Source organism: Dasypus novemcinctus, chromosome 9, assembly GCF_030445035.2.
Source record: "Dasypus novemcinctus isolate mDasNov1 chromosome 9, mDasNov1.1.hap2, whole genome shotgun sequence".
In the NCBI taxonomy this organism is placed as follows: domain Eukaryota; kingdom Metazoa; phylum Chordata; class Mammalia; order Cingulata; family Dasypodidae; genus Dasypus; species Dasypus novemcinctus.
Window position 1 is genome coordinate 121,667,025 of NC_080681.1, and position 24,110 is coordinate 121,691,134.

The 24,110-nt window shown below is 50.6% G+C and overlaps 1 protein-coding gene across 1 annotated transcript; it reads left to right on the forward strand.

Moving 5' to 3' along the window:
- Positions 1-719: 719 nt before the first annotated feature.
- Positions 720-10,530, forward strand: NPPB (natriuretic peptide B). Its single transcript, XM_071217174.1, is given in 6 exon segments — positions 720-833; positions 949-1,044; positions 3,033-3,116; positions 9,179-9,280; positions 9,529-9,693; positions 9,696-10,530. Coding segments are annotated over 6 exon segments (798 nt in total). The 3' UTR covers positions 9,933-10,530.
- The last annotated feature ends 13,580 nt before the right edge of the window (positions 10,531-24,110 follow it).

Sequence of the window (24,110 nt, forward strand, 5' to 3'; positions counted from 1 at the left end):
AACTATTATTGTTAAATTGGCTCATGCAGGAATCATTAATAGATGCTAAATCTAGAGGGGGGATAGGACGAAAAGCAGGATATTTGCATTGTCTTAAAATGCCTTCCCATAAATTGCTTATTAGTTCCAAGAAGAAAAACAGTATAATAATCCAGGGAAGAAACAGGTGATGAAAATTAACATCGCCAACGAGGAGCGGACAGACATGCGCCCCTGTGTGTGATGCCCTGAGAAGGAAACACAAATCGTCTGTGTGATAGGAAAGGATGCCGCGGGCAAGAGAGCCAGCCAGGAGACAAGAGCCGACCGCCGGCCGCCACGGTGGAGGTGGATAAACGGTGGTGGAGAAGCCCAGTCCCAACGTGGTCGCTCTCCGGAGGAGGAGGGCATAGACTTTCTCAAAGTACAGGAGGGAGGCACCAAGTGCCACCCTCTACCCTCCAAGGACAGGGGCTGCCAGTCCAGGACATAGGGCGCAAGAGATCAGAAGAGAGCAGAAGTACAAGGCTGAACCAAGAGCTGTGCGCTTGAGTTTTCATCCTAACAAGAGACCATACAGTTCCTATTTTACAGAAGGGGAAACAGTGGCAGGGCGAGCTTGGGAGAGTGGCCCAAGGTGGCACAGCTGGGAGCACCAAGGGAGGGTGGGCACTGGAAACCTGGCCCAAGCTTTAATCCCGCCTCCGAGGATCAGGTGGGGAGACTGAGGCCCCGGGAGGATGCGGCTTCCCCTGAGCACGGCTACACGGCTACACCGAGTGTTGCGCGCTCTTTTCCCTGATTCGGGGGGAATGCTGGCGGGAAGTGGGGGCCGCGGGGAGGCGTCTGTGGAGGTGACGTCGCCGAGGGGAGAGGCGCCGGGAGCGCGGCTGCAGCTGCGGCTGTGCCCTGCAATTAGCCGCGGGAGCTGGGGGTCGGCGCCGCCCCGGTACGACCCTCTGGGCCCAGGGCCGCGCTGTGTCGCCCGGGGGCGGCCGCGATGGCGTCAGGCGCGGGGCCGCAGCGCCCTTGGAAGCCGGCGGCGGGGGGCCGGGCGCAGCCCAGGTGGGCGGCGAGTGCCTGAGCGCGGGCTGGGGGCGGGGGGCTGGTGAAATGTGGGAAACACCGCCCCGGCCAGGGCTCCCCATCCTACCTGCAAGTTCCTGCCGACTCCGAGGCGCCTCCGCCAGGGAGAGGCGCGCGGGCAGCCCTTCCCTCCCCTCCCCACCTAGCGTTGCCAGGTTTGCAAGTAAAAGTACAGGACGTCGTCCACTTGAATTTGACTTTCAGATAAACAAGAAGTACCATGTTAGAATTAGTAAGCCCCAGCTCGCCCATCTGTGCCCCGCGCCCGCGCGCTCCTCCGGTGCGGGAGCTGAAAGCCAGGTGAGTGGCGGCTGGTGCCAGCCTAAGCAGGGGGCCAGGGTCTGACCAGGAAGGGCCTCGCCGTCCCAGTCCCAGGGTCAGACCCTCCCTGGCTAGTGGGGGCCACAGATCATCGCTCCCCGGGACTCCCTTCCCTGGTTTTGTTTCCAACGGAGCTCAAGCCTTCCAGGGCAGCCAGCCAGGCTGGGGAGGTGAGCGCTTGAAGCCCCCGGAGCGGCAGAGTCAAGGAACAGGGGCTCTGGGCTGGCTGCCCTGCCTTGGGCTCTCCTACTGCAGGAAGGAGGCGGGACTCCCGCACCAGGAAGATCTCAGTTAACTGCTTCAGGGGGCAGAGGAACCCCCTTCCTCACCCACAGGCTGCACAGACTGCCTGGCTAAGGGGTGGGGTGGGGCCCCCCGGCTGGCCCTCACCTGGCCTGCTTCCTTGGGGCCCCTTTTCCGGGCTGGTGGTCAGTCTACCCAGGTGGACTGAAAGACTCGAAGGCAGGCTTTGGACCTTTGTCTCTCCATCCTGGGCCAGGACCCAGCACCCGTGGTTTGTGGACTGCGGAGCTAAACTCCTTCCCCCTCCTGCTTCTCTCCCACCTGCTGTTTGAGGTTGGAAGAAAACTGGGCTCCAGCGCCTACAGCCTTTCTCTGAAAGTTACTGAACACCTTTTCTGCTTTCTGTCTGACAGCAGGGGGTTAACTGGCTTTCCAGCAGGATTGAATTAAATTAGTGGTTAGACCTTTGTTTGCAAGAGCTCTGAGACTTCAGGCTGTTCCCTGAGGCTGAGGTGTCTTTTTCTCAAGAAATGTTTTAAGAAAAAGGCAGGTATTTTCTTTTTGGGGACTAAGTTAGGACTCTTTGAGGTATAAGTGACAGAAATCTAACTTAAATTGGCTTAATTAAAAACTGCAGGGGGTTGGTGGTGGTGGAGGAACGGGTGGTTTATTGGTTCACATGACTGGAAATTCTAAAGTAGACTGACTTCAGGAATGGCTGGGTCCAGCAGCTTAAGGATTTCACCAGGACATCTGCGATGGGGACAGAAGAGGACTGCCTTTCTGGAGCTGGCGACCCTTTTAGAGTTCCTTTTTCCATATAAGGTTACAGTAGGTAGAAAGGGCCGGGGGACCCTGCAATATACAGGCAGCCGCTCTCTCTCAAACACTCGAGATATTGCTGGCCAGGCTGCATGTGAGTAGAAAGGGTGAGCGGCCCTTCTCCTCCAGGCGGGCAAGCCCAGGCCTCCCTCTGCTAAGTACCAGTATGGAGATTCATTTCAAGGGCAAAGAAGGCCTCCGCACATCTCTTTCCACCCAGGCTTGTTTCCAGAGCACCCCAGCACATGCTTGTGTGTATGCACGTGCACGTATGCACGCATGCACGCACACACCTGCATAGCCCGCTGCAGCTGTGAGGAATCCGAGGCCCCTTTGCAGAGAGTTTATGGCTTCTGGAAAAAATCTAAGGGTCACAGAAGATGGGATTAGCAGGCAGGCCAACCATGAAATAAGGTTAGCTGACCATATAAGGATTTTTATGCACGGCCTGATCCTAGTTGAATTCCTGCCTTCTCCACAATGGGAAACTGAGCCCCAGAGCAATGACTCACACAAAGCCCCACAGCGAGTCAGCTGACTTTCTGGCCAGTGTGCCCCTGCTCCTCTTCACCTTTGCCTAGGTACACAGTGCTTTCACGCCGTCCCCTGTGGCTGCCGAGGACCAGGCTGGAGAACGGGGGAAAGAGGTGGAGCTGCAGAGAAGTGTGAGGACTTCTGGCTGCCCCTTGCCGCCAGTGCCAGGCTCCGGGACCATATCTTCAGTCAAACCATTCCTGCACCGTATGCTCCTAAAAGACAGGGACTGTCGCATCAGTTATATAGCCCCAGATCATAGCACGAAGCTGAGGTTTCTTACGTGCACTGTCTCATTTCATCCTCACCACCCTATGAGGTAGACACGAGAAAACAAGGAGACAGAGATGAAGCAACGTGCCCACACAGGCAGCAGGAGGCTGAGATGGTGCTGAATCCAGGCAGGTCTCCTCTGGAGTCAGGGCCCCAGACCATGAATACTTGTTGAATGAATTAAGGAGCTCTTTTTTCCCTCTGTGGTCAGCACCCAGCACCCAGCCCTTAGAGTATGGCATGGTTAGATCCACCACTACCACCTTTATGAGGGTTGCTATGTGCCAGGCACCATGCTCGGCATTTTCTTATAGAGTATGAGTTTTCTGTTGCTGCTATAATAAGTTACCACAAACTTAGTGGCTTAAATTGCATGAGGGCAGGGAATGGGGATTTAATGCTTAATGGATACAGAGTTTCTGTTTGGGGTGATGGAATTTTATTTTTTTTAGGAGGTACTGGTGATTGAACCCAGGACCTCATATGTAGGAGCTCAACCACGGAGCTACATCTGCTTCTGGAAAAGTTTTGATAATGGATGGTGGTGATGGTAGCATGTGGTTGTTTGGAACTGTACATACCCCAGGAAAACATGTTCTTAAATTTAATCATTCCTGTGGGTGTGAACCCTTTGTAAGTAGTACATTTTGATGCAATTACTTCATTTAATGTGTGGCCCGCCTCAATCAGGATGGGACTTATGCTATTCCTGGAGTCCTCTATAAGTGGGATGAAATTCAGATGAGAGAGTGACAGCAAGCAGCCAGAAGCTGAATTCAACAGAACCCAGAAGAGAAAGGAGAGACAGGAGAGACCACCAGGTGCATTGCCATGTGACAGAGGAGCCAAGGACCTAGCACTGCTGACAGCCAGCTCCAGAATGCCAGTCTTCAGGAAGAAAGCATTGTATTGAGGATGCCTTGATTTGGACTTTCTTTTAGTCTTAAACCAGTTAGCTAATAAATTACCATTTTTTAAGCCAACCCAATGCTTGGCATTTACTTGAGCAGCCAAGGAAAATATTGTGAATGTAATTGTAGCAGTTTGATATGGTTATGCTTAGCAAAAATAGATAGTGGATTATGTTTGTAATCTGGTCTGTACCTGAGTGTGGTTGAGTTATGACTGGGGCTTTGATTGGGCCATGTCATTAGGGTCTTGAGTCCCCACCCACAAGGGTTGGGGACTCACAGATAATAGGCATGGCAAAAGACAGAGCTGAGGCTTTTAATGTTGGAGTTTTGATGTTGGAGTTTGATGCTGAAGCTGGAGCCCCAGGGAGAGAGACAGAGCCATTCACCTGATAGTCTACAGCTGACCATGTGGAGAGAGGCAAAGCCCAGAGAGCCTCATAGTCTACAGCTGATCTTGTGGAGAAAATAGAGGTGCTGAGCCAAGAGGAACCCAGAAAGCCTGAACCCTCACAGACTTCAGCAACCATCTTGCTCCAACACATGAAAATAGACTTTGGTGAGGAAGTAACTTATGTTTTATGGCCTGGTATCTGTAAGCTCCTACCTCGAATAAATACCCTTTATAAAAACCAACCAATTTCTGGTATTTTGCATCAGCACCCCTTTAGCTGACTAATACAGTAATTAACACCACTAAATTGGGTAACACCACTAAAGGGTTAAAATGGGAAATTTTATACTGTATATATGTTACCACAATAAAATTAAAATAAAACATTGAACTGTAAACACAAAGATGAACACTTCATGTAAATGATGGACTATAATAATATAATTATAGCAATATTGGTACATCAGTTGTAACAAAGATACTACACTACTGCAATGCAAAATATTAATTACAGGGAAAACTAGGGGCAGAGAGTACATGGAAACTAAATTTTTTGCATGATTTTTCTGTAAAATTTTTTTCCCTCCTCTCTCCTCTCTTCCTTTTCCCCTTCCCCTCCCCTGCCCTGATGTTTTTTGCTGTCTGTGTCCATTTGCTGTGTGATCTTCTGTATCTACTTCTTTTTTTGTCTTCTCTTCTCATCTTTCTCCTCTAGGATTCAGCGGGATTCCATCCTGGGGATGTGGAATGAGGTTCCCTGTCAACTGCACCACCTCAGTTCCTGGTCTCTGCTGTGCTTCACCTTGACTGTCTGCTTCGTCTCTCTTTTGTTGAGTCATCATCTTATTGCATGACTCACTCGTGTGAGCACTGGCTCACCACACGTGCACTCAGCTTGCTGCGCAGACTCCTGGTTTGCCACACGGGCACTGGCATGGGCACTCGACTCACTATGTGGGCACTGGCTTGCCGTGTGGGCACTGGCTCACCACGCAGGCACTCACACAGGCATCAGCTCACCATGTGGGTGCTCGGCTCACCGCACGGGCACTGGGCTCATCACGTGGGCACTCCGTTCACCACGTGGGCACACTTTCTCTTTTTCTTTTTCACCAGGAGGCTCCAGGGATAGAACCTGGGTCCCCCCTGTATGGTAGGCAGAGGTCTTATCACTTGAGCCACATCTACTTCCCTGTAAAAAAAAATTTTTTTTTGATGTATTATCTTACAATTCTCGTTCTTGGAAGTCCAAAATCAGTTTCACTGGGCTGGAATCAAGGTGCCAGCAGGGCTGCAATCCTCTGTAGGCTCTGGGGAGAATCTTTTCTCTGACTGTCTCTAGCTTTAGAGGCTTCCTGCACTCCCTGGCTCATGGCCCCTTCCTCCTCTTCAAGGTCAGCAGTGCAGCATCTCCTCCTCTCTGACCTCTGCTTCTGTCCTTACGTTTTCTCTCTCCAAGCCTGATCCTCCTGACTCCTTCTTATAGTAACCCTTGTGATTACATTGGTTCCTAACAGACAATCTGATTTAATCCCCGCTTCTCAAAATCTGTAACTTGCTTATATCCACGAAGTCCCTTTTACATTGTGAGGTAACATATTCATAGGTTCTGGGAATAAGTCTTTGGGGGACTGTTCTTTAGCCTACCATCTAATTTAATCCTTTTACAGGTGGCGTGCTTAGCTCCATTTAATAGAAGTATAAAGTGTACGGCATATAGTAGACTCTCAATGTTAGTGTGGGGAGCTGATGTGGCTCAGTGGTTGAGTGCCTGCTTCTCATGTATGAGGTCTTAGGTTCAATCCCCAGTACCTCCTAAAAACAAACAAACTAAATCAATGCTTGTGGAGCTGACCCAGCGTAGGGGTTGATTGATAGTAGATCATCCTTCCCTGGCCAGAGACCCTGGAGGATGTATCCAGTCCTATGTCTTCCCCAAAATCTTTTCCCAGAACCCTCTCTACCAGGGTGGGCCTTTCTCAGCCTCCTGGGGCAGGTAGAGCCTCTGTTTTCTCTAGGGTCACTCTGTCTCCCCAGCAAGATCACAAGCTCTGTGGGGGCACTGATAAACTCTCACACATTTTCCTAATTAATTTGGCTCTTCCTATACTGCCATGGGCTTTCACAGACATCAGATCCCAACTTACAGTCCTTTCAAGGATGGCAAGCACCTTTATGTCCATTTTGCTCAGCTCTGCACTTAGCTGGAATTCTTTTTGCCTCCCTCCACTCCCATTTAACCTTTGTATATTCCTCCTGTGGTGTGTATGTGTGTTCCAGCCCAGCTCCTGGAGAACACAGTCAGGGCAGCCACATTGTACCAAAGAATGCAACTGGTACAGTGCAAGACATAAGTTTTGTTATTTGCAGGGCTTCTTAACAAGGGATCCATGAGCTTGAATTGAAATGTTTAAAAAACCATTATTCTTGTGGGGACGTGTTGGTGCAGATGTGACATATTTATTAAATAAAATACAGTCTAGTGTGGAGTTAATAAGGGGTCTGTGTTTTTCACCTGACTGGCAAAGGGGTCCGTGGAACAAAAAAGGTTAAGAACTCCTGATTTATTGGGACTTAGGAACAGGAGAGATTCTCTCTGGTGGTGGCAGTCCAGAGAATGAAGATCACACTCTGCAAAGAGGCAAGGAAGTGAGGGGCACTATATAGAGTCTCAGAACAAAGACATTTCATAACAAAGTTTCTGCTGGGATCACATGAAGCACATAAATGGAGTCTAGTAATGTTATTGTGGGAAGAAATTGTATAGCTTGGAAAAAAATTACAGTCTACATACCATCTGTACATTGCTTCATTGTGAGGAGGTTTGTTACATTTTAACTTGTGTCCTGGGGCATGCAGGGCCAGGTTGCATGTGGGCTGAGTACTGTGGACTGAGTTTCCCTGAGGGAGGGGGAGGCAGGGTTGGGGACCCACTGGAACCCCACAATGTGCACACCCTCACACATACTTCCCCAGTCCCTGGAAACTTCACGGGACTCCATCTTTACACAGTCCATACCCCTCCCCTATCTTTATCGGCCAAAAGCTCATCTTGGGCACCCTTTTCATCCTCCCCCTTAAACTCTCAGCCACCAGCTCTACATGACCTTGTACCTTCATAGATGACAATGAATTAATCAAATTTTTCTTTTAGTAGAAACACCTTGCAACCACCCTGTCAGCGACTAAGGGCTTCCTTCAGTTCTGAAATCAGACAGCCTGGGTGGGAGTCCAGGCTTTACCACTTGTCAATTGAGTGACCTTAAGGAAGTGGACTAATTCCTCTGAACTCAATTTCCTCACCTGAAAAGAGAATCAATAACCATATTTTTCTCACTATCTGGCAACTGCCATTTTTAAGGCAAGAGTTGCAGCATGGGGGTGGGAGTGGTCCCATCTCCTTTCCTGAACAACCAACTTTCCCACTTGCTGATAAACACAAGTTCTCTGGAAGGGGTGCTGACCTGGGCCGTGCTCACTTTAAGGGGAATTTAAGAGGCTGTGTCTCTTCATAGGGCCATTGCTAACCACAGACAGGAGATCGAGACCATCTGCTAAGAGGAATTATGTCGTGGGTGATCAGACGAATGGAGGTCCCATTAAGTACGTAACCACATTTCCAGCCATCCTCTTTTCCCATCATACGTCCAGTGTGGTGGGGGAGAGAAGGTGTTGGCAACTGGAGGAGATGTGATAGGGGACATTCCTGGATGACTTCATCTCTGGGGCCTTGCCTCTCAAAATTCCAGCCAAATCAGCTCTACCCTTTAAGGGATGGCAGGACCAGCATTCCAGAAGTCCCTTGTCATGTCCAGGCATTTAATCAGGTGATGGCGGAGGGTCAGCATCCCAGTGCTGTAAGGCTCACGGGGGCCAGAGGAGAAAGAGGTCGGGGAAAGGTCCCTGAGGTCTCTTGGCCCCTGCCCCCACGCAAGTCTTTCCGGCCAGTTGAGGACAACTAGGCTTTCTTGTGTCCTGTCTGCGTAAAGCCACGCGGGAAGATCAGCACCAAGGACAGCGGCTAGCGCGACCTGGGTGCAAGAAAGCCAGGCGGAGAGCGGAGTTCAGGCGGAGGCGCGGAACTCGGGCGGGGAGGCCAGACGCGTTGCTGCCGGTGGGGTGTTCCAGCTCTGAGTCACCCTGTGCACCCCGCCCTTGCTTCGGACTTCCGGACACCGCGCGCTCTCCCTACCCTTCCCAGGAATGGTTGGGGGTGGGGAGGGAAAGAGAAAGCGCCGTGCTAAGGCCCTCGGATTTTTGCAGGAAAGGAGAAAGCGGGAGACGAGGGACCTGCTGCTGTCGCTCGAGCGGTCCCGCCCTGGGCCCGGCCCTTCTCTATACGAGACTTGTTCTCCCCAACCTCCACCCCCAGGGAGTACTCGTCACAGACGTAGAGGGGTGCCTTGCCCGAACCTGAGCTCACCGGGCCGGAATGCAACCCATAAACCAGAGATAACCCCGGAGAGCAGGGGTGCATAAAAGTCGCGTTTGCCTGAGAAGCCAGAAAGCGCCCGCCGGCAGCGAGGAGGTGGGACGCGAATGCAGACACAGCGTGGCTAGCGGTCCCCAGCCGCTCCCCCAGCGACATGATGGACCTGAGCGCAGGCGGCGCTGACCTGGGCGCTCTGCTCCTTCTGCTCTTGCCCTGTCGCTACCCGCAGGTCGTTCCCACCCGCTGGGCTGCCCCGGCCTGGCGTCGGAACTGCCCCGGACACAGGTGAGCGCTGGGGACTGTAGACGCGGCCGCCCTGGAAGGAGCGGGCAGCAGTAATGAACGTGTCCCAACTTCCCATTCCAAGGAGTCCCCACCTTCCCGTGGAAATCAGTGATAAGGGAATCAAGGCAGCGATATTGGGTGCCAGAACCCCGTATTCAAGGCGATGGGTTCATTTGGGCGCCATCGAGGGGGGGGGGTGGGTCGAGGGGTCGGGTCCCTGAGGATTGCCCCTCATGCTCCCATCCCAGGAGCTGCTGGACCGTCTGCGGGACAAGGTCTCGGAGCTGCAGGCGAAGCAAGTGGCCGTGGAGCCCCACCAGCAGGACCGCAGCCCGGCAAAAGCCGGGAAAACCCGGGCAACAGCTCCTGCGGCCGTCCTCCCGCCCCGGGATGCTACCCTCCAGGCCCCGCGGGGTTACAAAGTACCAAAACCATGCGTGACTCGAGCTGCTTCCGGCGGAAGCTGGACCGGATCAGCTACTTGAACGCGCTGGGCTGCGATGGGGAGTCCCTGCCCCGCACACCCACCCCCATCGCAATGGCTTCCGCCATTCGAGTCACTTCTTTGAGTTTGTTGTCTCTGGGGACCACACTTTTTGAGAAAAGGACACCTGGGCATCACTCCCCCTTACTGACAGGTGCCTTTCTGTAGGCACCATCCAGTGCCATGTCCATGAGCCCCTACCCACCTTCTCGGCAGTCCCACCGCCCCCGTGAAAAGAGCAGAATGGCCCTAGGATGGAGTCCATTCGCTGGCTGCCTGCCTGTCCCTGGAACAGAAGGGCTCTGGGACCCTCTTCCTCCTGGTTTGCCCTGAACTGTCTATAGCTGCACAGGCGGGGGGCAGGAACACCAGGGCAACTATTACCCCCAGGTTACGACGAGGAAACAGGCCCAGAGAGATGAAGTGTTCTAAGGCCTCAAGTCTCAAGATCAGCTGAGGACCAGGGGTGGAGAAGGGGGTTGGGGACAGGGACCAAACATGGGGAGGGAAAGCTCAGGCCCTAACTCTCCTTCACGCCGAGGCTCTAATCCCCTCTCTCTCCCCACCGCAGTGCTGAGGAAGAACTAAGAGAAGTGCCTGCTGCCGCATTAGATTCCCCAGGGGATCGCACAATCCTGTGATCCCCTTGGAAGTGGCTCCTATTCATTATTTATGTTTTTATTTATTATTTTATGTGGCTGTTTTATATACAATGGTGACTTCTAACCTTTGAGCACAAAGTGAAATAAAGCCAACATTCTAGCTTTTTCTTTGGAAACTGATTTGTGTCCATGCATTAAAAAAAAAAAAAAATCCATCCCTTCCTAATAAAACAAAATCCTGTGCTTTCTTGATGGTCCCAAGAGGTGTTTTAAGTGTGGGTGGGAGTGCTGGTCCAGTGGGGAGGGAGGGGCTTTCTTGAAAGGCTGTCCATGCTCTAAAACGTCTCTGAACACCTCAGGCACTTGAAACCCTCTCAAAGTGGCTCCCGGGGAGTGGGTTGGGCCCTGATGTGTTCATGCAACTTATGGGTGTGTGTCAGCATGTCTGTCTCCCTTGTCCCCGTCTGCCTGGGTTGCACCATTAGCGGCACTCTCCAGGGAGGAGGTTGTTTCCGGGCAGTCTAAGCTGCGTCAGAGACTGGGGGCTGTGTAAGTGTCACACGTCGGTTATTTGAATTCCTGAGTGGAGGTCAGCCCTCCATCCTGCTTCAGACCTCTGCTTCAAGCCTTCATGATGTCATCCTGGACAGAAGCATCATGGACTTCTCAGATCCATGAGGCTTGAGATGTCTGACAAGAAGTCCAGCTTTTAGGGCTGCTGCTCCCCTGGGGTTTGCCTCTTTACTTCCTCTCTGCCCCAGAGAAAGAAGCCTCTCATTCTAAGGCAGAAAAGGGGACAACCGCCAGAGTCCTACTGAGTCACCTTAATCAGCAGGAAATCCTGGCCCTCTCCTCTCTAAGCCCCCCTCCCCTGCATCCTACAGTCCAGGCACCGCAGGCCATGCTGCTGGACCTGCCCAGACTTCCAAGGCTCCTGTGCCTTAGTTCATACTGTTCCCTTTGTCCAGAATGCCTTGGGGGGGAGGGCGGATTGTAATAATTTTTATCTCTGTGGGATCAGTACTAGTATCTCCCCTTTCATTTTTTTTATTTTAAAGAAGTTTTAGGGAAGCGGATGTGGCACCCGCCTACCACATGGGAGGTCCAGGTTTCAAACCCAGGGCCTCCTGGCCCGTGTGGTGAGCTGGCCCATGTACAGTGCTAATGCACAGAAGGAGTGCCATGCCATGGAGGATGCCCCCGTGTGGGGTGTTCCACACGCAAGGAGTGTGCCCCACAAAGAGAGATGCCCCGCATGAAAAAAGCGCAGTCCGCCCAGGAATGGCACTGCACACACGGAGAGCTGATGCAGCAAGATGATGCAACAAAAAAGAGACACAGATTCCCAGTGTCGCTGAGAATGCAAGCAGACACAGAACACTCTGCAAAGGGACACAAGAGAGCAGACAACAGGGAGGGGAGAAATAAATAAAAATAAATCTTTTTAAAAAAAGTTTTAGATTACATAAATGTTACATCAAAAATATAGGAGATCCCTAAACCCCAGCTCCTCCCCCTCTCACACTTCCCCCATTAATAACATCTTTCATTAGTGTGGTACGTATGTTACAATTGACAAACACGTATTGAAGCATTGCTAGTAACCATGGGTTATAGTGTACATTATAGTCTACACTTTGCCCTGTACAATCTTACAGGTTTTGACAAAATGTATCATGGCCTGTATCTGTCATTGTAATGTGATGCAGGGCAATTCCAATGTCCCCCAAATGCTCCCATGTTACACCTATTCTTCCCTCTCCATCCCCTCAACAGAATGCCTTTTGTGATCCTCGCTCAGCAGAGAGGGTGCTAGCAGATCCTAGCAGCAAGAGGTCAGGACTATTTTTACCCCCATTTTCTGGAAGAGAAGACTGGACTTGGAAAAAATAAGCACTCTGCCCTAAATCATGCAGCCATTAAATGTCAGCACTGGGACCTGAACAGTGACTCTTGAGCCTGTGCTCCTTCCCCACACTTCCCCGCCTTGAGCTGTACTTGCACCCCCTTTCTGGTTTGCTCACTTTGTTTTTTGGTGAGAGGGAGCTGGGAGTGGCGGGTCTTTGTGCAATTTCTCTTTTTAACCCAGAGAACATCAGAGCTTATGGAATAAGCTGTGAATTGTCTTTGCCTAACATTTCTGGCTCAGGGAGGGCAATGAGTAATTAGAATAGTTACCATCTATAAAGACTTCGTGGTGTACCAGGCACAGTTCCAAGTAATTTACTTGTTTTTAAGTTCTATAATCCTTACAACAACTCTATGAAGAAGTTTTATCACCTCCCCATTTTATAGTTGGGGAAACTGAGGCACATAGAGGTTACTTGCTCAGGATCACATAGTTCCTTAGCAGCATAATCGAGATTTTTAAAAAAGATTTATTTATTATTTATTTAATCCCCCCCCCCCCTCCCCCGGCTGTCTGTTCTCTGTGTCTATTTGCTGTGTCTTGTTTCTTTGTCCGCTTCTGCTGTCATCAGCGGCACGGGAAGTGTGGGCAGCGCCATTCCTGGGCAGGCTGCACTTTCTTTCGCGCTGGGCGGCTCTCCTTACGGGGTACACTCCTTGCCCGTGGGGCTCCCCTACGCGGGGACACCCCTGCGTGGCAGGGCACTCCTTGTGCACATCAGCACTGCTCATGGGCCAGCTCCACACGGGTCAAGGAGGCCCAGGGTTTGAACTGCGGACCTCCCATGTGGTAGACGGATGCCCTAACCACTGGGCCAAGTCCGTTTCCCCATAATTGAGATTTAAGCCCAGGTAGCCTGGCCCCAGCCCCCAGGCTCCCCACCACTGCACCTCCCAGCCTTTCCCAGGGCAGGGAGTTAAGCTTGCTGCTGGAAAAGGCAGTCTGCCTTCCAAAGTCATTACCCTGTCCAATATTTGGGGCCACCACCTGCTGGCAGCCTTTTCCTTCTGCTTAAGTGATGAAGGCAAACCCCTCCCAGAACACCCAAGTCCAGCCAGTATTTCAGAATTCTTCCAGGCTGAGGCCCAGAGCATCCATAAATGGGGCCTTCGTGGTGATGCCGTGCATATGATACATCTCGTTACTTGGGCCTTTTCCCCAAGCAAAGTTCCAAGAAAGATGACCCCAAAGTGACCTGTGAAGGAATCAGCTGTGACTGCTGAAGGCTGGGTAACGGGTGGCCTGATGTAGCCAGTAGAGTTGCATTAATTGAATTCATCTCCCCATGTGTTGGGGTTTGCTCTGCCTTTGGGCATCCTTCAAAACCAGACCTCCCTACCCTGTGGCCCTGGCCCTTTAGAACATCCCCTGTGTAGCTGTAGGCATCCCCGCAACCTCCTTAACTTTCCTATCACCAATCTTGTCCGCCAAAAAGCTCCTAATTAAGTTCATGGGTGCTTGTCACTTGAATCTTCCTGGAAAGATGAGTTATGGAAAAGAGACCTGAGGAGGGTCTTCTCTAACCCACACCTTCAGGAACTGGGACGGATTTCAGAAGAGGGTTGACCGGCTTTGCTGGGAGGTTGGGAAAGTTAGGACAGCGTTGGGCCTGAATGCTTCTCGCATGGCAATCGTGCTGCACCTGTGACTTTCTGAAGGATTGCTGAGCCCCTCTCCATCCCTTCTGCAGCCGCTCTGACCCTTCTGAGAACAATTTGTGGCAAGGGAAAAAAATGAATTCCTCTTTCTCTTCCTGCAGAGCCAGGTCTAGACAAAATCATGAACTTGGCCATTTGTCTTTATGTGTAGTTCTCAGCCTTCTATTCCTCTCTCACTGGCATTTTCCACCCACTGCCTTGCTTCAATAAGCAGTTCTAGTCTAGCAAGTGATGCTTTTCTCCCATCAGGGTCAGGGATCAGCCCAAGAGAGCTGTCTGCATGTCCTGGAGCATTTTAAAAAATTAATTTATTGAAGTATATCACTCATACATAAACAAAAGTGTATAATAATAGTTGTGAACTTATAAAACAAACATACATAACATCATACAGGACTCTCATAACTCACCCTACCATGTTGTTAAACCTTTTTAACTAATGATTAAAGAGCATTGTCAAAATAGTACTACTAACCAAAGTATTTTCCCCCCAACAAACCCTATTATTATTATCTTTATATCACTTATGCATGAACATACATAAACAATTAAGAGTATAGTAAAAGTTGTGAACTTACAAAGCAAACATGCATAACATCATACAGGGGTCCCATACATCAGCCCTCCACCAGCAACTTGCATTGTCATGAGACATTTGTTACAAATTATGAAACAATATTTTCAAAATACTACTAATCATAGTCCTTATCTTACATTTGGTGTGTTTTCCCCCAAACCCACCCTATTATTATTTTTTAAATATATTTTTTATGACAGAAGTTGTAAACTTATAAAACAATCATGTACATGTTCAGAATTCCCAAAAACACCCCTCCATCAACATACCACACTGTGGTGGAATATTTGCTACAGATAAGGTAATATCATCTGATTGTTATCATGTTCATAGCGTACATTTGGCTCACATTTTCCATACTGCCCCATTATCAACACAGTACATCTTTCACATAAATGCAAGAATATTATGTTATTACTGCTAACCATAGTCCATAGGTCACTCCAGCTGTATTTTCCCCATGCTTCTCCACATTTCCAACACCCTAAACTAGTGATGTACATTTGCTCTAGCTCACAAAGGATACTCTTGCATCTGTACCTTCAACCACAGTTCTCATCCACTTCTTGGTTTACTGTGCTGTTCAGTTCCTAGATTATTCTCTCACATTTGGTCAAGGCTTTTACATGCCTAGACCACCATTTTCAGTCACATCGCCATTTATAACCTAGCTCTTATTCACTATATGTTACCATCCACTCTATACACTTCCACACTTTTACAGTAAAGCTAATTAAAACTTCTACATACATTAAATACCAGTAGTCCATCTCAGTCCTCCTCTTCTCTCCTTTAATAATCTACCATCTACCACCAGGTTTTGAAGATATTTTCCTACAGTTTCTTCTAGAAGTTTTATGGTTCTTGCTTTTATTTTTAGGTTCTTGATCCATTTTGAGTTAATTTTTAGATAAGGTGTGAGATAGGGGCTATGGATATCCAATTCTTTCAGCACCATTTGTTGAATGGACTGTTCTTCCACAGCTGTGTGGGTTTGACAGGCTAGTCAAAAATCACTTGACCAGGGAAGCAGGCTTGGTTCAGTGGATAGGGTGTCCTTCTACCACATGGGAGGTCCACGGTTCAAACCCCGGGCCTCCTTGACCCATGTGGAGCTGGCCCACAAGCAGTGCTGATGCACGCAAGGAGTGCCGTGCCACACAGGGGTGTCCCCCACGTAGGGGAGCCCCACGCGCAAGGAGTGTGCCCCATAAGGAGAGCCGCCCAGCTCGAAAGAAAGTGCAGCCTGCCCAGGAATGGTGCCACCCACACGGAGAGCTGACACAACAAGATGATGTAACAAAAAGAAACACAGATTCCCATGCCGCTGACAACAACAGAAGCAGACAAAGAAGAAGACACATGGGAAACGGACTTGGCCCAGTGGTTAGGGTGTCCATCTACCACATGGGAGACTTGGCCCAGTGGTTAGGGCATCTGTCTACCACATGGGAGGTCTGCAGTTCAAACCCCGGGTCTCCTTGACCCGTGTGGAGCTGGCCCATGCGCAGTGCTGATGCGCGCAAGAAGTGCCCTGCCACACAGGGGTGTCTCCCACGTAGGGGAGCCCCAAGCGCAAGGAGTGCACCCCATAAGGAGAGCCGCCCAGCGCGAAAAGAAAGTGCAGTCTGCCCAGGAATGGCGCCGCCCACACTTCCCCCATGCTGCTGACGACAGCAGAAGTGGACAAAGAAACAAGACGCAGCAAATAGACACAGAGAACAGACAACCAGGGGAGGGGGGGAAATTAAATAAATAGGTAAATCTTTAAAAAAATTAAATTAAATTAAATTAAAAAAGAAGAAGACACAGCAAATAGACACAGATAACAGACAACCGGGGCAGGGGTTGGGGGGGGGGAAGAGGAGAAAAATAAATAAATAAATCTTTTTTTTAAAAAAAGAATTCTCTCTTCATCTTTGGCATTTGACATTCTATGAATATACGTCTTGGAGTTGGTCTATTTGGATTTTTTTGGATGGGAGTATGTTGTGCTTCTTGGACATGGATATTTATGTCCTTCAATGGGCTTGGGAAATTTTCTACCATTATTTCTTCAAATATTCCTTCTGTCCCTTTTTCCTTCTTTTCTCCTTCTGGGACACCCATGACACATATGTTTGCATGCCTTTTGCTGTCATTTAGTTCCCTGAGACCTTGTTCAATTTTTTCCATTCTTTTCTTCATCTGTTCTTTTGTATGTTCACTTTCAGAGGCCATTTTTTCAAGCTCACCAATCCTTCCTTCTGCCTACTCAAATCTGCTATTATATGATTCCAATGTTTTTAAAATTTCATTTATTGCACCTTGCATACCCATAAGATCTGCTGTTTTTCTAGTTATGCTTTCAAATTCTTCTTTGTGCTCCTCCAGTGTCTTCTCAATATTCTTAACCTCTTTAGCCATCTCATTGAATGAATTGAGGAGATTTGTTTGAACATCTATGATTAGTTGTCTCAGCTCCTTTATGTCATCTGGATGCTTATCTTGTTCCTTTAACTCGGCCATAGCTTCCTGTTTCTTGGGCGTGGATTGTAACTTTTTTTTGGTGTCTTGGCATCTGGATTACTAGAGTATTTATTCAGGGTGCAGTTTTTCTCTTCAGTTTAGGGCTTTCTGTCCTTTCTCCCATGCTAGTTGTGCAATAGGAGCCATGGTTGTAATTGGTTTATATGCTGTGGAGGCTCAAGCTGCCTTCATTGTGCCAGGGACCAATGAAGCTTCTCCCAACTTTCTCGTTTGCCAGGGGTAGGGACAGAGTCACAGCTGTGTGGAATAATCCAAGTTGTGCAGGCCTAGACTGTAGTTGCCCGGAGAGACTAATGAAACTTCATGCTCCTCTCTCCCCTGTCTGCGGCAGGGATGGAACTGCAGGTATGGGCAGCAATCTATGCAGTGAGGGTCCAAGATGACCGGAGTTGCCCTGACAGACTTCCAATTTTCAGTCTATGCCAGCCAGTTACCTGCAGTTACCTGGGGAGGACAGCCTCCCTGCCGGAGGTGGGGCTGAAGCCTAGTCTAGGACTGTGGGCCGCTCTGGGTGAAAGAAACCGGTTCTTCCCGTCACTGTGATTTTCAGTCCAGGCTTTCCCTCGGGCTGGGGGTGGAGTCAAATAGCGGCCACTGGCCTCTTTACCACTTGGGCAGATTCACACCCCAGCTGTTCCCAGGGTTATATCTTAGGCAGCCGAGTCTACCAACCAGTAGCTGAAATCAGGAGCCAACTGTCTCCTCCTCCCCTGTTTTTGGGAAATGGAGCTTCCAATTCCAACCACGGAACAGCTCCTGGGGCAGCTTGTGCTGCCAGAGTAAAATGACCACCGGCCTCCGGGGCTTGGCGGGTGGGTCCCCACAGCTTTCTCCCTGCTGGAGGTGGCACTGGGGCTTAGGCTAGAGCTGCAGTCTGACCTGGATTGGAAGAAGCCGGTTGCCGCCAGGACTGGGATCCTCAGTCTGCCCCGCTTCCCCTCGTGCCAGGCATGGAGTTAAGATGGAGGCTCCCGGCCTCTTTCTGGCTTGGACAGGCTCAAATTTAACTGTTCTCAGGATATACTTTAGCCCACTGAATTTACTCATCAGTAGCCAAAGCTGGTGCCCAACCGTCTCTTCCTCCTCTGTTTTTAGGAAGTGAAGCTTTCAATTCCAGCCACAGAACAGCTCCTGAGGAGGCTTGTGCCTCCAGTGGAGGATGGGCACCAGCCTCCAGGGCGTGGAGCCTCTATTTACTAATCTTCTCTATAGATGGGCAATCTTCTCCTTCCATTCCTTCAAGGATGTGGCAGGATGCTCTTCTGGTCTCCTGGAGCCCCCAAACAGGTGCTTCAGCTAGCTCCAGAGCGCTCTGGGTGATTACTAAGTGCCCTGAAGCAGGAGCTGACTCCGGGAACTCCTGACTCCATCGCCATCTTGCTGGTTATCCATCCTGGAGCATTTTAAAAACCAAACTCCACATGTGCCCTGGGAAACTGGCTCCCCCTCTCAAGCCCCTAGATCTCCTTTCTCCCACAGTGTCGATGCTGGGCTGCAGCGCCTTGCCTCACTGTCCAGTGCACACCCACCCTGCTTCCCTCGGCAGTACCTTTTCTGCCTGAGGTCTTTCCCTGGCAACAGGCGCAAACTTGGCTCCCCTTGGGACAGGCAGGATGTGCTGGGGAACTTACATCAACAAGAATGCTTGGCCAAGCTGTTTAAAGGCCTTGAATGTTTTACACCAGTTCCCTAGAATTTGGGGGTAGGGAAGAGGGCGAGGTCAAGCTCTAACTGCCCATGGTGGGAATTGACTTCCTTCTCTCCCTGTGTCACTTCCCCACTCTCCTGCCCATGTTTCCTGGGATTGTCTCCCAAATAAACTATTTATATTTGAACACTTGTCTTGGAGTCCGAAGAACCCAAACGAAGGCTCCCGAAGGAAACCTCCCAGCACCCGCCCTTGATGACCCACCCGAGCAGGCACCATGTCCACACCCCGCCCTTTCAGCAGCTCCAGCACAAGAGCCTTCCCTTCACTCCTGGTTTGGACCCACACCATTCATTGGCGCATCAGCTTCCCAACTGGCCTCTCCACTCCAGACTCCAGTCCTTTCTACGTCAGGGGAGAGGGCAGCATTGGGTGAGGGGAGCACAGGGAGATCAAGGTGTAGCGGTGAACCCTTGGGTATATGCCTGGGTGGAGAGAGGGTAGGAGAGTCACTGAAAGCAAATTCATTGATTCAGTCATTCAGGAAATATTCTCTAAAGTATGTGCCAGGCTCTGTGCTCAGCGAGAGGAAACAGTGACAGCCTGGAGCTGATTCAGGCGCTGCCTCATGTCCGCTCTGCCAGCCTATACTTCGGACTTCCCAGCAAATGCAGCCTTAGCAAAGACTGGCATGGTTCCCATGGCTGCTACCCAACTCCCACCCCCACCTCCACACACCAGACGCCCCAGATGCCCACATGAGCAGCGTAAACTGGCAAGGAGAGCTTGCCAGACCCAAGGAATCCAGCTTCCCCAGCCGCCTGGAGGGACTGGAGACGACAGTCCAGAGTGCAGGGGAGTTAAGAGCTGGGACAGGGGAGTGGGCTTTGGTCAGTGAGAGACAGGAGATGGGAAGGCGCTGCAGTTGAGATGCTCATCCCTGGTCCCCTCATAGATAGCTCCAATGTGCTGTGTTCCACGAACCTCTCAGGACTGATGTCCAGGAGGACCCACCCACCAACCGCTAAGACAGTTTTGCAAAGCTTTGGCCATTTTGTAACTCTGTCCTTCCCTGCCTGGGGTGGGCAGACTCCGTGATTGTCCCCAGTGATCCCTGGGCCTTGGTGTGATTCCCTCCCTTTGAGTGAGCTGAACCTTTGACTCACTTCTAATGAATGGAGCAGGAAAAAAGTGATAGAAGTCACTTCTGTGATTGTATAATGTTGCTAAGTTTGGGGGTAGTTTGTTATGCAGTAATAACTAACTGATACACTATTTACTTTCCTTTTTCCCTTCCTCTAGCTTCCCTTGGATTGGAACCCCTATAAAATTTTGCCAAGTGAGTTTTTGCTTCAGACTTTGTTCTCTGGGGAACCTGGTCTGATTCACGGCACTCATGGAGCTCACCATCCAGCTGAGGAAGCAGCTTTTCCTGTTTCCTTGTTCTGCTTTGAGCCCTGCCTCCAACTTCCAGTCTCCAGTGGCTTCCACATGGTACCAAAGAAACAGAGCATTGCTTTTAAAGTCAGAAACACCTATCTTTAAGTATGCAACAGGGTGCCCCCAATTTCTCCCCTATGAGGTATCTGCTTTAGACCATTTGGGTCTAACAGAATCATGTCATGAATGTGATGGTTTTTCCTTCCAGTTCTGCTCATATGTGACATTGCTGGGACCTCTTGGAGGGTGAGAAACCAAACCCTGAGCTAGAAATGGGAGATGCCCAAATCCTGGATTCTCCCACCCACATGCAACACTAACATATGACTAAGACGACTTCTTTCTGGAGATAAGGAAATAAAGGCTTCTGATTTTTCAGCTAGTAGGAGCCTTGGGGGCGGGAGGTGGGTCTGATTCTGTGTCTTTCGCTCTTCTTTCTCACTCCTACAGGCTTTTGAACACTCCACTAAATAGTAACTCCTCCATACGCACACCGAAGCTGAGCAGGGGGTGGAAATGGAGAGAATTTTACATCCAGTCATTTCCACTTCAGGCTTTCTGGGGTCTGTGATGGACTGTGCCTTGAGGGTTTTCTGTGTTTCACTCCGTCCTGTTAGAGCAGGGCGCGATGCTGGTTCTGCACAAAGCCTTCAGCGCAGCGAAACAAACCCCCTTTCTCTTGCCTGTGATAACAAATAGCAATAATAGAGGCCTGGCTAATAGAAGAAACTCGGCGAATGAAGCTCATGTCTCATTCCACTTCCACTCTGAAAGAGGAGAAGTGACTTTAAAAAAAGGAGGGGGGCAACTTCTGAAATTCTCTTTCTGGAACCGCGGGTGGGACTTCCGCTTCTCCTTGGGCCGCCCGCAGACTTCAGAAGTGGCTCAAGACAGAGATGCGGCAGCGGCTCTCGGAGCCGAGCCACTGCAGAGCCCACCTGCCACGATGCCGTCCCGGAAGTCTTTGCCTGCATCAAAGGCCCTTTGAAGGGCATCTCCAGGAGACGGGGAGTGTGATGCTGCAGGAGCGTCAGTTCCCCCAGTGGGCTGCTCGCTGGCTCCCCTTTGCTAATAATAGCCCTGCCGACTGAGCAATTATGCTGCGCGCGCATTCCAGGGACTCATCAGGACACAACCATTTATGCCCCCAGAGCTCCGACTGGGAATTGTACCCACTTCAGATTTCAAGTTGCGTTTGGCTGGCCCATGTTAGTTACCCAAACTCCAAGCATGCTGATGAGGCCCCCTTTTCCTTCAGTCTTAGAATAAAATCACCCTGCACACCTCTGGTGACTTTTTTTTTTTAAATTTCTCCCCCCTTCCCCCACCCACTCCCCTCCGCTCCACTTGTCTGTTCTCTGTGTCCATTTGCTGCATGTTCTTCTTTGTCCATTTCCGTTGTTGTCAGCTGCACGGGAATCTGTGTTTTTTGTTGTTGTTGTCGCATCATCTTGTTGTGTCAGCTCTCCGTGTGTGCAGTGTCATTCCTGGGCAGGCTGAACTTTCTTTTGCACTGGGCAACTCTCCTTACGGGGCACACTCCTTGCGCGTGGGGCTCCCCTACACGGGGACACCCCTGCGTGGCACAGCACTCCTTGCGTGCATCAGCACTGCGCATGGGCCAGCTCCACACGGGTCAAGGAGGCTCCGGGTTTGAACCACAGACCTCCCATGTGGTAGACGGACGCCCTAACCACTGGGCCAAGTCCGCTTCCCTCTGGTGACTTCTGATCACTCTCTGCCTTGCTTTCCCATCTCATCGTGGCAGAGCCACCTGTCCAACCTGCTCAGCCAGGGAGTGAGCACTGCTGGGGAGGGATTTGGCAAGGGCCGAGCTGGCTGTTAACACACATTTCCTGAGCTTCCAGACAGTAGATAAAAGCATGTTAGTTGTGTAAACAAGTCCTGGGATGGAGCCCTTTCCTTGAGACTAAAAACAGAGAGAACAGCCCAGCACATAGGCTCGTCAGACACAGAGCTACAGCCCCGGGGCACGGGGAAGGCAGAGCTGCTGCTCAGGGGTACTCAGAAATATTGAGTGGGTGTGTGTGTGTGTAATCAGAGTGTGCGCCTTGGTTCCCTAGAGCTGGCGTCACCAAGTCCCACAGACTGGGTGGCTTAAAGCAACAGGGATTTATTGTCTCATGGTCTGGAAGGTGTCGACAGGTTGTGCTTTCTCTGAAGGGTATAGGGCTCTGGTGGTGGCTTGCCCGCAATTCATGGCTTCACGACCTGTTTCCTCTCTTCTTGTGTCCAAATCTCCCGTTCCTGTAAGGACAGCAGTCAGAGTGGATTCGGGTCCACCCCGATCCAGTTTTGCCTCTTCCTAACTAGCCACATCTTCAAAGGCCCTGTTTCCAAATAGAGTTACATTCATAGGTCCAGGGCTTGGGACTTGAACGTGTCTTTTGAGAGGACAGGGTTCAATCTCTAAGAGCTTGTTCAGAAACAGGCGATCTACTTGAAATAGGTTAAGAATCTGGGTGTTAGTGTCAGAGCCGGGGTTCAAGTCCTGATTCTGCCCCTTGGGCAAGGATGTGCCCTCTTGAAGTCTCAGTTCTGTCCCTCAGTAAATGGCAACAACACTACCCACTTCCTGGGGGTGGTGATGAGAATGAAATAATCCACATGAAGCTCTCAGCCCATCGCCAGGTGCGGCATCACTCATCAGTGAGGGCCACCATCCCAACCACCTTGCAAGTGTGCAGCACTTCACCCTTCACAATGCCTTGGTGCGTGGTGAGCTCGTTTGAGCCTCACAAAAGTCCCTGCGGGGTGAGCAGAGCGGATTTCTGCATTTTCCTCATTTTATGAATGAGGAAACTAAGACTCCACAGACTTATGTGACTGCTTTGTTTTGGGCTACAGTTTACATTTCTCAGCCCATCCAATTTAGTGTTCCCCTGCCAACCAGACATTTTGTTGAACGGTGGACTAATGTTGAGGCAAGTGCTTAGCAAATGGGGCGGGGAACGTTCATTAAATGCAGACCATCTAGCTGTCCAGTATTTCTCTTTCAGGGATCAGGCAAATGGAGCTCTAGGTGGTTCGGTCACGTTCCTGCACTGTGAACCTGGCGTGGAGGACATTCAGGGAGCCTGTACGTCATGGTGACCTCCCATCTCATTCCACCAGCCAACTTGCCAACGAAGCTCTCCTGGGAAGGGTGCTGGGAGGCCGTGATACCTTCAAACTCAAAGAATCTCAGCTGCTATATGCAGCAAATGAAAACCCCGGAATCCTGTAAGCTCCCATCTCCCTTAACACTCAGGGAGGGACGGTTTGGAGGGGGTGTGAAGAAGAGAGAGTTTGGAGAGGAAGGACTGTGTTCCCAAAACTTTTCTTGGTGTTTATTTTGGGAGCTGAGTTCTTGGGACATTCATCACATTTGGTTCCCGGCTGATTTAATACTCTAAAAAAGAACTCCCTCTTCACCTGACTGCTGGGAGGAGCTGCCAGAGAGAGGGCAACCCCGTTAGAGGGGGAGGTCGCCCGCTCCCATTGATGAGTCAGGTGTGAAGTCAGCCTCAGCATCTGGACGAATTTATCCTGAGCTGCCGGCTGCCTGCCATTTCCTCCTCTCCCGCCCTTATTTGGAGGCCCTGACAGCTGAGCCACAATCAAACCGGGGGAGCTGGGCGCAGGCCAACCCCCACCCTCTGTTTTCCTGCATGGGTGCCATGGCCCAGGAGAAAGAATCCTGAGGCATCGCTGGGAGATAACCAAAGATTCTTTTTTGCTCTTCTCACACCTTTGAAGTGGGAGCCTCTTGAGGCAAATCAGCAAGAATGTGGCTCTTGCAGCCGAGGACCTGGGGGCTGGAGGGGCTGCTCAAGGCTGAGGGCCGTGACAAACTCTGCTGGGCTGATAACTTTAAAAGGGCATCTTCTGCTGGCTCCTCACTCAGCTGCTTTATCGCTGCAAGTGATGGAATGGGGAGGGTTCCATCCTCTTGCGTTCTCAGAGAGCTGGAAGGAGGGGCT